Source organism: Astatotilapia calliptera, chromosome 23 (genome assembly GCF_900246225.1).
Source record: "Astatotilapia calliptera chromosome 23, fAstCal1.2, whole genome shotgun sequence".
Classification (NCBI taxonomy): domain Eukaryota; kingdom Metazoa; phylum Chordata; class Actinopteri; order Cichliformes; family Cichlidae; genus Astatotilapia; species Astatotilapia calliptera.
In genome coordinates this window covers 39,377,089-39,389,725 of record NC_039323.1, presented here as the reverse complement: position 1 = coordinate 39,389,725, position 12,637 = coordinate 39,377,089, and the positions used below count along the sequence as shown (strand labels likewise).

The 12,637-nt window shown below is 40.1% G+C and overlaps 1 protein-coding gene across 1 annotated transcript in view; it reads right to left on the bottom strand.

The window, feature by feature from the left end:
• Positions 1-12,637, bottom strand: part of LOC113016553 (uncharacterized) — a 109,781-nt gene that overhangs the window by 62,080 nt on the left and 35,064 nt on the right. Inside the window, exons 12-17 of the mRNA XM_026159454.1 lie at positions 12,061-12,121; positions 11,740-11,816; positions 8,809-8,983; positions 8,159-8,446; positions 7,840-7,916; positions 6,892-7,066 (exon numbers count right to left, since the gene is read on the bottom strand). Coding sequence (XP_026015239.1) covers positions 6,892-7,066; positions 7,840-7,916; positions 8,159-8,446; positions 8,809-8,983; positions 11,740-11,816; positions 12,061-12,121 — 853 coding nt within the window. The remainder of the gene's footprint in view (positions 1-6,891; positions 7,067-7,839; positions 7,917-8,158; positions 8,447-8,808; positions 8,984-11,739; positions 11,817-12,060; positions 12,122-12,637) is intronic.

Genomic DNA, 12,637 nt, shown 5'->3' with positions numbered 1-12,637 from the left:
CGTAGCTCTGGCACTGTTCATCCTGTTCCTCCTTACACAAAGGAGCAGATACCAGAGCAGTACTAGTGGATTTTGTAGATATTAAGAATGAGCGAGGATGAAAACTTCAATGAGCATTACATGAAAAAGTTATGTAATTTTTATTACATCAGCATTTCTGTACAATAGAACACCTGCAGTTAAAAAGGCCAAAACTATAATGATGAGAAGATTTATAGCTTATCTCTGAAGGTTTGGCACGATGAAAGGTAGGAAAAAACCCTTTTGGTTTATGTGTTACCCGACACTATAACAATAATGGAACACAACAGTCTCCTTTGTTAGACCTAATAGGCGACATCTCGGTTTCACTCTGACGTGTAACCTTAAAACTGATTAAAACGACAACTACACAAAATTAAAACAGCCACAAAGAACTGTTTTGGTCCTGCTGTGAGCAAAGATGGTAGTGAGTGCAACAAAATGTTTTATGAGTGTTTAAGAGAAAAAGGCTCTCTAGGACTATGTGTGTATGTGGTCTATAATATGCCACTTCTCATGTGTGGTTTAACACTCCCTGCAGATACTGAACGCCTGGGGGGGTAAGGGTATATTTTTCTTCTATACCTGTTTGTATGCAGCTGGTGTGGGAACATAAACATCAAAAATCCTGTTTGTATAGACATGTTAAAATGCATGATTTGAACCTGAAAAAAAAATAAAAATAAATCAATAAATCAATAAATATATATATATATATAATCATGTAACCCTTAAAGTGAGGCAGTAAGTGACAATTTCACAACCTTGTTTGTGCAGCTGCAGCACTATGACAACCATCTCTGGAAAAAGCATCATTTGACTTTATTATAGCCTTCTCATGATCAAATAACTCTATGAACTAAAAATGTGGAAAAAAGAAACTTGTTGCCCACAGCAGCTCAATGTGGCTAACACTAGAATTCACCAGCTGACACCTCATCCTCATTCAGGTTTGACAGCGTTTCTAGTTGGTAATGGCAGATGCCTGAGCAGGAACTGAGGCTGCAGTTTGGAGAAGCCCTCAGAGGAGACTGATGGCCCATCCCCAAGAAGCATTGATGACTGTCTGCTACAAAGGTCGAAGACTCTAACTGGTAGGCAGGCTTAAGATGACGAGCGGCTCGTGACCTCAATCAGGTTGTCAGGGATTGCACTGAATGAAGTGCCAGCATTATTGAATGTGCCAACAAACATGAAAAAGGAACGCCAGGAAAAGAGATCAGAAGAAAGTGCAGATGATGAGAAAACTTGATGAAAGAGTGAGGGAACCTGAATCAGGTAGTGACTTGGTCGGGGTCTGAACAGAGGCTCTGGCGGTGAAGCATGCTGGGAATTTTTAGGCAGGAGATAATTGCTGACAGCTAAAGGCTTAAGGGTGAGTTGAAATTAAACTGGAAGATGCAGACGGGTTACCAGGCTGGCTAGTTTGCTTCATTTGAGTAAGGTACAGTGACTACTGATTGATTCCATAACAAATAAAGGTGATGTTTTCAGTTTTGGAGGTACTGGTTGAATTTGGAAGGTCACTTAAAGGAGCATCACCTAACGCAATGAAAACCTACAAAACTAGCAGCTGTAGATCTGATCATGATCAAGCAGGACAGTTGATTATAGAAGATGTTGCCATTTGATATTGCAAGGAGATGTTGCCAGAACCACAAAAGACACTGTGTGCTCTCTATCACTTTAACTTCACTCGCCTCTGTCAGTGCGCCCCAGGGCAGCTGTGGCTACATTGTAGTGTAAAGCGCTTTGGGGTCCTTAGGGACTAAGTAAAGCGCTATACAAATGCAGGCCATTTACCATTTACCATTTAACACTGTGCCGTAATAAATAGGGGTGCAACGATACACAAAATTCACAGTTCGGTTCGGTTCAATACTTTGGTGTCACGGTTCGATATATTTTCGATACAAAAAAGATGTTCATGCCTTTTTAATTTGTCATTTATTAAAATTATAAATATATATTTTAACTCAAAAGTACAGTTTTTAAATTTAACCCTAACCCTTGTGCTTGTTTTTTATTTTGACAGCGAATGCGCACCTGCGGACCACTTATGTGCACCTGTCATCCAGGGAAGGACGGACGTTGTTTTGCTGTGCTGTATTTTAATGTGAAGTGTACATATTTATTTTTTATATTGCATGCATTGGTTATATTTTTGTGCAGTGTTTTATTTAGTTTGCATGTTTTAGTTGCCGGCAAATTGTCCTGGAGAGACTCCGCCTTTTCCCCCGTTTTTACTAATTGGACACACCTGAAGAGGAAAGGAAAGGTAATTTACAGAGTGCTCAATGACACATAAAAGGGTTGGAGCCGGTGTTCAACAGAGGATGATGCAACACGAAGAATGCGAGACAGACAGAGGAAAGACACAGACGATCAGAGGGGAGAGCGAGAGACGATCAGAGAGTAGTGATGATCAGATGAAGCAGATGACCAGCGACTGGAGAGTGAGAGATGACCAGCGACTGGGGAGGAAAAGAGATTACCAGCGACTGGAGAGCGAGAGATGACCAGCGACTGGGGAGGAAAAGAGATTACCAGTGACTAGGGACGCGTAGCGGCAGTCAAGTGGCAATAACGACAAGAGCCAGCTCGTGCACTGCGGGAGAACAGAAGCAGTGAGACCGCGGTGCCGATTGCAGTTTAAGGAAGCGGCGGGCGGAGTTGAGAGCTCTGCCCTCCCAGGTAAGTCTTTGACTTATCCTTTTTTATAAAGTAAACTGCCAAAGGAATAGTGACTGCCGCTCCCTCCCTTTCTTCAGTGCACCAGGACGTGGAATGCGAGGAGGAAGGCGAGGACTCTGCTGGGTTTCCCTCTTTTATTACTACGCTGGATTTCTTAGTTTTTCTGTGACTTTTAGGCCGTGGTGGATTCCACTGGACTTTTAATGTTGTGTGTTATTGATTTTTATTGTGTCTTCCCTTGGCCAAGGTTGTTTTAATTCATTTTACCTTTTTAACTATTTAAATATAATAAATTATATTTTTAATTCTACAGTTTTTGTATCGTGTGCTTTTCCCTCGGCGGCTCCACTGCTCTGCCCGCTTTGAGGAAGGTTTCCTTCCTTTTAAAAAACACAAACCATCTTGGAAACATAATCAGCCTTTCCGCTCTGTCACACACCCCTGGTTATTTAGCTCGTCATATTGCAGCCACAGAAATTATTTTGTCCATGAAACCATAAAGCTGCACTTTCTTTTTGCCTTATAGTCTGATTTGTCATAACTTCTCCGTTTTGTGGTAAGCTTTTCTTTGGCTGTCACTTCTTCACCCTGACCTGTCTTATTTGGCTCAGCAGAACTAAAATATAAATCCTGCTGGTTTTACACACGCACTCACATAAGCTCAGCGATTCTCTGCGCAATCAACCTCTCACATGTTTAAGCTTGCTGCGGGAGATTTCACTTGTCATGTTTGCGTAGTAAGCTAACGATTGATAAGACGATGTCAGAGGAATTGGTGCACAAATTATCATCACTCACAGATCAGTGCTGTCGCTCTCTATACACAGTTCGCGAGATTGCAAAGTGAAAGCAAAAAACAAGCGCAAATTCAAACGCGACTTCAATATGTCACATATTGACAGTGGCTCACCGATGCCAATGACATAATTACCCAGCTACATTTCCGAAAGAATGCAAAAGCATTGACATATATTTTTCCTTCCTACAATAGCCCGACGGGCAGGGAAGAGATAGATTTTGGTAGCCCGACTGGGAAAAATCGCTAGCTCCAGGACGTCGGGCTAGCGATATTGCGAGCCCTGTATCTGATTGAGGAATCACTCATCTTTGGAAAAGAGAGTTTATTACAGAGAAATGTCTCTTTCCAAAATAAAAGCTATACTATCCGCTTCTTCTGGGCTATATTCTCAGCAGCATATTAAACATATCAGGTCCCCATAAGGAGAATCATGTGCTAACGGCTGTCTAAATGACTCGGGTAAAGTTAGTAGCATGCCTGTCGTTTTTGTCTGCTTCCACTTGTCTTTGCACTAGGATGATGTCGGCGTAAATGTGCAGTCATATTTGTTGTGTTCCCACTAGTGCTTTCAGGTTAATCTCGTTGAAATGACCTTAACGCCACAACACGGCAAATCTCCGTTAACGAGCTACCGCCGATCGCCCCGTGCATGGGGCTAGACGGCCAACACGTTAACGAGCTAACTGCGCTAACACACTAGTTCCCACCCATGTAATTAAGCATTGCATGGCACATCCAACATACTGTTTTACTTTAGTCCATGACTCGCTTACCTTCAGGGTCATACGTCACATGAAAACCAAAATAATTCCAAACACCAGATCTGAATGAGGGTGGGGGAGGTCCATGTTGCAAGGAGAGCTTAACTTCTGTCTTGCTAGCTTGCCCTGCGCTCTTCCTTCTGATGATGCTGTCTGTGTTGAGCGCTCAGTGGATCTGCGCTCGACAGTGCAGCCTAGGCGGAGTAGTCGAACGCAGATTCACTGAGCGCTCAACACAGACAGCATCTTCAGAAGGAAAGTTGATAAAATAAATTACAAATTTTGTATTGTTCGATACATATGCGTACCGAACCGAAAGCACTGTATCGAACGGTTCAATATCGATACGAATATCGTTGCACCCCTAGTAATAAACTAACAGGTTATTGTCGAAATGTTACCGCGGGAAAAGCATTTTTGCAGCTCAATGTTGAAGCTGCAGTTAATAACGAAGGTTTGCATGTTTTCGTTGTAACATGTGACGTTTAGCACAATAATAGATATTAAACTGTTTGACATGTAGTTTTCTGAATTCATTTATGTTGGAAGTGATAGCAGAGCTGTACGTTTTCATTTTTTCAGAACATGGTATATCATGTTTAGGTGGAAACCAGCGAGTTAACTTCCTGCTAACTTCTAACTCTGTTAAATTTAATAAATTCTGTTTTCATGGATGCCTGGATGTCAAACTTAATTGTTACAACTGGTAGAGCAGCAACGCTGATCATTTTATTAAAGATGAAAGAATTTAGACAGTTTTTAACTCTCAGTGATGCCACAGTGTTCGTTTGACTTTGGGACCTGAAGCGGAGTTTTGGACCCAGACTACTCTGCGAGGCTCCCGGCTATGGTAGCCGAAATGCTCCGACAATCCATCAAGCAGTGCAGCTTCATAGCTTCGTACTAAAACTTTTTTTGACAGATTTTTGAGCGCCATGTACCACATAAAATCAGTTCAAGGTCAGTAAGCACAACCAGAATTCATTCATAAGGTGCACCGGATTATAAGGTATGCTGTCGATTTTTGAGAAAACTAAAGGATTTTAAGTGTGCCTTATAGTGCGGAAAATAAGGTAGACGACAGTATTCCAAGAATAATGTAGTTTTAATAATGTATCTTTTAAAAACACTGTAACACATGAGTCATTAGTCCATTAATGTTGATCAAATACTGATTAGCACTTGTTTAGATTTAGATTAGATTGCCTGTATGGATTCATCTCCTTTAACCTGCTCCATTATTGTGTGCACATTTAACCCAGTTTATACAGTCAGTGTAAACACACTAAACACACTGTTTCATCTCATCACTGAGGCTGGATAATGATTGTATTTTTTCTGTTGTCTCACTCAGAGGTTCTGGGATGCTGCTGGTCATGATGGTGGAGATCAGTTATTTGAGTGTTGCAGGCCAGCTCACTACAGCTGATGCTGACGTTGCTGCTGTTACTGAGGGATCTGCAAACGAAGCTCCTCCTCCTCTGTTAAAATAAGCATAGACAACAGGTCAGAGGGAGAATGAGCTCAGTTCAGTTGTGTCAGTACTGCGCCAAATCACAACAATAGTTGCTGCGAGACACTTTATATTTTAAAGACCCTACACTAATCCAAAGAAACAGAGAAAACCCCAACAATCATATGACCCCCTATGAGTAAGAGCTTTAGTGACAGTGAGAAGGAAAAGCTCTTAACAGGAAAAAACCTCCAGCTCAGCGAGAAGTGGTCATCTGCCCCGACCCTGGTGTGAAAGGAGGAAAACAGGACAAAACACATCCTGTGTCTTCACATCACAATCAACTTTCAACATTTCTGGCAAAATCTGCCATTACTAAGACGCTGGCTTTGGCGTGGTGCTGTCAGCTAAACAGGGATGAGCCAGAATCGAACTTCATCTGCTTTCCAATCAACAAACTCTAAAACCTGAACACATAGGGTAGGTGTCACTCAGATTTAAAAAAAAAAAAGAAATCAAACCCAGACCACCCAGTCACAAAAATTTTTGTTTTGTGTGTCAGAACAATAAGGCTGAATGTCACAGCCAAAAAGCCACCAAAGGCAGATTACAGTGTAAACGCTGTCTCCAGGTGGATAACAGCAGGAGTGATACACCCCTGCTGTGAGGCCTGCAGGCATCAGGATTGTGATATTCTCCTTTAGCTTATAGTGGAAAGAAATTATTTTTTGGAGAGGCACAAATAATTTGTGTGGCATCTTATTTGATGCAGAACACCTGATTGTTCTGTAAATAGTTTGACATTTTTATTAAAACCTTGCGCCTTGGCTGCATTTCTAGGTAAAAAGAATCAGCTTTTTCTGTATGGTCTGGAAACAACAAATGACAACAACAAGGATTACCACAAAAAAAATACAAATATCTGATGGTGAAGAATGACAGCAAATTGTATTTGGCATTTTAAGTGGGACTAGAAATAGAAAAAAAATTAGTTCATTGTGTGAAGTTTAATTGCTCCTCATTTCATATAAGATATGAAATATACCCACAGGAATCCAGACGCCACTTGGATCAGCTTCAGAATAAAACAACAGGAGTTGAAATGTATTTCATTTGGAGATGAGTGAAATAAAAATGGACAGGTGATAGCACATGATACTTACTGGGCGTGAAGCAGTTTTGTATAACAGGGTCACTGATGGCAAAGCTGATGGGGTTAGAAACACGGCAAACCACAGGGGTGTTTACCACATCTACAGCTCTTTTTATTAGGATCTCCCCTGTTTCTTCCAGCTGTGTCTCCGCACTAGTCCATTCAAATCTCACAGTGTTGTCTTTCTGTGGAAGAAAATATGGACAACAGTCTTTTCCATCTCTTTCCCTCACACTCTGCTTTTCCTTTCTTTTTCATGCTTTTTATAATCTGTGTAAATATCGTCACTTCTTCCCCTCATTACAAAAAAGAAAGAAATGGCAGTTTGACAACCAAAATTCATAACCACATCTAAGTGCTTTCATCAGCACCAGAGTTAAATCTCTACCAGGATAAGGAAGTCTCTATAAACAGATGTTTAGAGGACTTTGAGTCCATTTCAAATGCTCCAATTATCAAGGCGAGTAAAAGAGAGTGGTTCCTCTCAGAAGCACAAACTCAGCTAAAACATTAAACAGAGATCAGGTTTAAGTAACATATGTGTAGTATGAAGAAACACCAATCCAAACCTTGTGGATTCAGCAGTTTCTGTGTGAATGTTCTTAGGATCTGATGATTTACATACTGACTCTGTGTGTCTGAACTCAGAAAATACAACAAAAAATAAAGAAACATGAGTAAAAGTATTGCTGACAATAGAGCTAGTGGTTTCACAGACATTTTAAGCACATTTCAGTGTCTTTATCAGTAAGTGGAGTTGAATCTTCTGGAGGATCAAGATGTCTAAACAATTTTATAACCTCCTCATATAAAACAGAACAGCTGCTCACAGCAGCTCAGCGAGGCTGAAATAACGAAAACTTTGTCTCCAAACTCACAATTATTGGTTCAACACTTTGAAAAATATTCTGACCTGAAACCTGAAATGTAAATGAAACAGACTCATAGTTGTCCTCACCTGACCAGCATTGCAAGTAAAGCTGACTGAGTCAGAGTCTGTACACGTCATCGTCACGCTGGGCTTCTGCACACGGTCTGAGGTAATAAAATGTAATAAATAACATTATATGAACTTCTGCTAATGATGTATTAATAAAAATAAATACATAAAACTTGCAAAACCAAACTGAACAGTGACTTTATATTAATATCAAACATTTTCTGTTGACAAAAATGTAAAACTTAAACAGCTTCTGATCCATCAACACACTTGTTATGAAATATATTTGCATATTTACATAACCAGAAAAATGTATGTATAATATGTTGTTACTTACCTAATACACACAAACGCACACTCTGTAAATCTCCCACATTTATTCCATCTTCATTGGTAACCACTGGTCTGTATCGTCCTGACTTGTCTTTGGTGAGTTGTGTCAGCTTTAGTGATCCAGTTGAATCAACATCATCATTTTTCCCCATGATCACCTGTTTCTGTCTGCGATTAAAGATTATTCTTGTGTCCTTGAACCATTTCAGGTTATCTGATTCCTTCAACTCATATCTAAGTGGCACAGTTAAGCTTGATCCTGTTGCAGCGTACACACAATCATCCTGAGAGCCTGAAAGACAAAGAAATAAAGAGGAATTTCATGACAAATTAAGAACAGTCATGCTAGAAAAGCTCTCAACAGCCACGTGTCAGTTCATCAAATCTGAAGGAAATTATTATTTTTAATTATTACATGTTTTATCTTTAAAACAGGTGAATGAAAACCTGGTGTCAAGACAAGACAAATATGCAAAAAACATTTTTCAGTTGCTGAACTACGGCCCACAGGCAATGCTGCGGTGGTATACACACCACCACAGGAATCCAGACGCCACTTGGATCAGCTTCAGAATAAAACAACAGGAGTTGAAATGTATTTCATTTGGAGATGAGTGAAATAAAAATGGACAGGTGATAGCACATGATACTTACTGGGCGTGAAGCAGTTTTGTATAACAGGGTCACTGATGGCAAAGCTGATGGGGTTAGAAACACGGCAAACCACAGGGGTGTTTACCACATCTACAGCTCTTTTTATTAGGATCTCCCCTGTTTCTTCCAGCTGTGTCTCCGCACTAGTCCATTCAAATCTCACAGTGTTGTCTTTCTGTGGAAGAAAATATGGACAACAGTCTTTTCCATCTCTTTCCCTCACACTCTGCTTTTCCTTTCTTTTTCATGCTTTTTATAATCTGTGTAAATATTGTCACTTCTTCCCCTCATTACAAAAAGAAAGAAATGGCAGTTTGACAACCAAAATTCATAACCACATCTAAGTGCTTTCATCAGCACCAGAGTTAAATCTCTACCAGGATAAGGAAGTCTCTATAAACAGATGTTTAGAGGACTTTGAGTCCATTTCAAATGCTCCAATTATCAAGGCGAGTAAAAGAGAGTGGTTCCTCTCAGAAGCACAAACTCAGCTAAAACATTAAACAGAGATCAGTCACTGACTGGTGAATCTAAATGTGCTTTATAAGCTAGCTACCTCGTGTCCAGACTTGTGGCACAGAGTAAAAAGTCTTTCACTAAAGCGGAGGAGTTGATTTTGCCTGCCGCTGTACATATGTGCCATGAGATGATCGGAGAGGCTGCTGCAAAGAAGCTACTGACCATCCCACTCAAACAACAATGTGAGCCACCATTTAGCGGACATGGCCTTAGACATACAGCATCAGCTTCTGGAAAGAATAAAAAGTAGTCCATTTTTCTCTTTGCAACTAGAGGAGCCCGCTGATGTCACGAATGGTGCATTGCTGCTGGTGTTTGTTATCACTGGGACAGCAGTTTGCATGTTGCTACCAACTCGAGCCACGGCTCAGGAATGTTTCACTGAGAACGACCTGGACTGGCAGAACTGTGTTGGGGTGTACAGTAATGGTGCAGCTTCAAGGACTTGCAGGCACCACAGCTTCATTAGGCAGATTCTTGACCGTGCACCAGAAGCTAAACGGACCCACTGTTTTCTCCACTGTGAAAGCCCTGCAGCAGCAGCAACAGAGATGTCACCAGAGTTCCACGAGGTGATGGATGTAAGTGTGAAAACTCTCAATTTCACTAAAAATAATGCTGTGAACTCCAGATGTTTTGCCAAGCTTTGTGAGGACATGGAAGCAGATCATGTCCAGCTGCTCTACCGCAGTGAGGTGAGATGGCTTTCAAGAGGACTGGTCCTCAAGCATTTGTTTGAACTAAGGAATGAGGTCTTTTCCTACGCAGAGAAAATCTCCTCTTGCACATTTATTATGCCAATTCAAAGCTTTCCTACCTCTGTGACATTTTTTCACTGCTGAACCAGCTGAACATCTCACTTCAAGGGAGAAACAGCAGCATGTTGTTTGTTACAGACAAAGTTGAAGCTTTCAAGAGTAAACTTGCTTTGTGGACTAAGAGGGCCCAGGAAAAGAGGATGGACATGTTTCCACTTTTGTCTCACATCTTGGAAAAATCCCCTCAGGTGAAGATCAGTGACTCTGTCTGTCAGCACCTTTCACCACTGACAGAGAAATTTGATGAATGTTTCCCTGAGGATCCCAGAGAAGGACATGTGGATTTTGGACCCATTTTCAGTGGATCCCATTTAAAATGATGTTGCTTTGCCCTCACATCTGGAATCCCAGATTCGGGAACTTTCCACCGACAGCACTTTAAAGTTGCAGTGGGGCAAACTGGGTCTGGGCTCCTTCTGGATTGCTGTCTCAAAGGAGTATCTGTGTCTGGCACTGAGAGCTGTGAAACTCCTTCTCCCATTCACAACTACATATCTGTGTGAATCGGGATTTTCTATTGTGGCCACAACCAAGACCAAAGCCTGAAACAGACTCAGAGCAACACTGGAAGCTACTCTGAGAGGGAGCCTTTCCCCTATTCCACCCAGACTGCATCTGACCGTGTCTCAGAGGCAGGCTCAAGTGTCTCATTAAGAGGTGAGCATAAAAGGGGAGTTCCAGCTTGTTTGTTGTTGCTCATTTGTCTCAAATATAAAGAGTAACTTCTGGTTCTGCCAATGAAAAAAGGTTTACTGCTGAAGCAACTTTCAAATTCACTCACAGATTATGAGACTATATTTTCATTTGCACTTTACTTAAATTTTATAACGGTTTATTTATTTATTTCATTAGAAAATTATTTTGAATGTATTTATTTTATCACTACATTATTTATCCAATTTCTATTTCCCCCTTTTTTCTTATCTCTTTAGCTGTAGTAAAACTCAATTATTAATTATTATGTTTGTGTGTTATTAACCCTGACTTGAGCCTTTCAATTTCTATTTGCAGTTTGATTTGGTGCATGAATCGTTAACCTGTTTGGCATTTTGTTTTTATTGCAGGTTCGCATACACATAATGAATGAATGTCTTTGTGATTATTACATTGCATCATGTCATCATCATGTTTATTTGACAAGATTTTAACTGTTAAAATGAAGGTTTGATTTAGTTATTACATATACATCAAACTAAAAGCAAAATCAATTGTTTTCAATACAGTGTTATTATCTGAATGGGCCTCGGGCCACTTTGTAGTGGAAAAGTTGGGCGCCGAGGTAAAAAAGGTTAAGAACCCCTGTTATAGACTATATTTATACGAGATGTGTATACTTACTGCATTTGAATCATTTTAACCACATGTAACACCTGCAAACACGTTTTTTTGTTTGTTTTGTTTTTTAATACTTTGATTTTGCCATCCCATTTGATTTCCATGCCACCTTAAGAAAATTTCTCTAGATCCACCCTTGTTCAGCAGGTTTCAGCAGAGGAGAAATGAGGCCTTTGTCTACAGATTCTTCAACAGCTTAATTATAAGTAGCTATTTGAGGAACATGAGATATCAATAAAATATTAAATATTGTCCTCACCTGACCAGCATTGCAAGTAAAGCTGACTGAGTCAGAGTCTGTACACGTCATCGTCACGCTGGGCTTCTGCACACGGTCTGAGGTAATAAAATGTAATAAATAACATTATATGAACTTCTGCTAATGATGTATTAATAAAAATAAATAAATAAAACTGTTGCAAAACCAAACTGAACAGTGACTTTATATTAATATCAAACATTTTCTGTTGACAAAAATGTAAAAATTAAACAGCTTCTGATCCATCAACACACTTGTTATGAAATATATTTGCATATTTACATAACCAGAAAAATGTATGTATAATATGTTGTTACTTACCTAATACACACAAACGCACACTCTGTAAATCTCCCACATTTAGTCCATCTTCATTTATAACCTCTGGGATGTATCGTCCTGACTTGTCTTTGGTGAGTTGTGTCAGCTTTAGTGATCCAGTTGAATCAACATCATCATTTTTCCCTGTGGTCACCTGTTTCTGTCTGCGATAAAAGATTATTCTTGCATCCTTGAACCATTTCAGGTAATCTGATTCCTTCAACTCATATCTAAGTGGCACAGTTAAGCTTGATCCTGTTGCAGCGTACACACAATCATCCTGAGAGCCTGAAAGACAAAGAAATAAAGAGGAATTTCATGACAAATTAAGAACAGTCATGCTAGAAAAGCTCTCAACAGCCACGTGTCAGTTCATCAAATCTGAAGGAAATTATTATTTTTAATTATTACATGTTTTATCTTTAAAACAGTGAATGAAAACCTGGTGTCAAGACAAGACAAATATGCAAAAAACATTTTTCAGTTGCTGAACTACGGCCCACAGGCAATGCTGCGGTGGTATACACACCACCACAGGAATCCAGACGCCACTTGGATCAGCTTCAGAATAAAACAA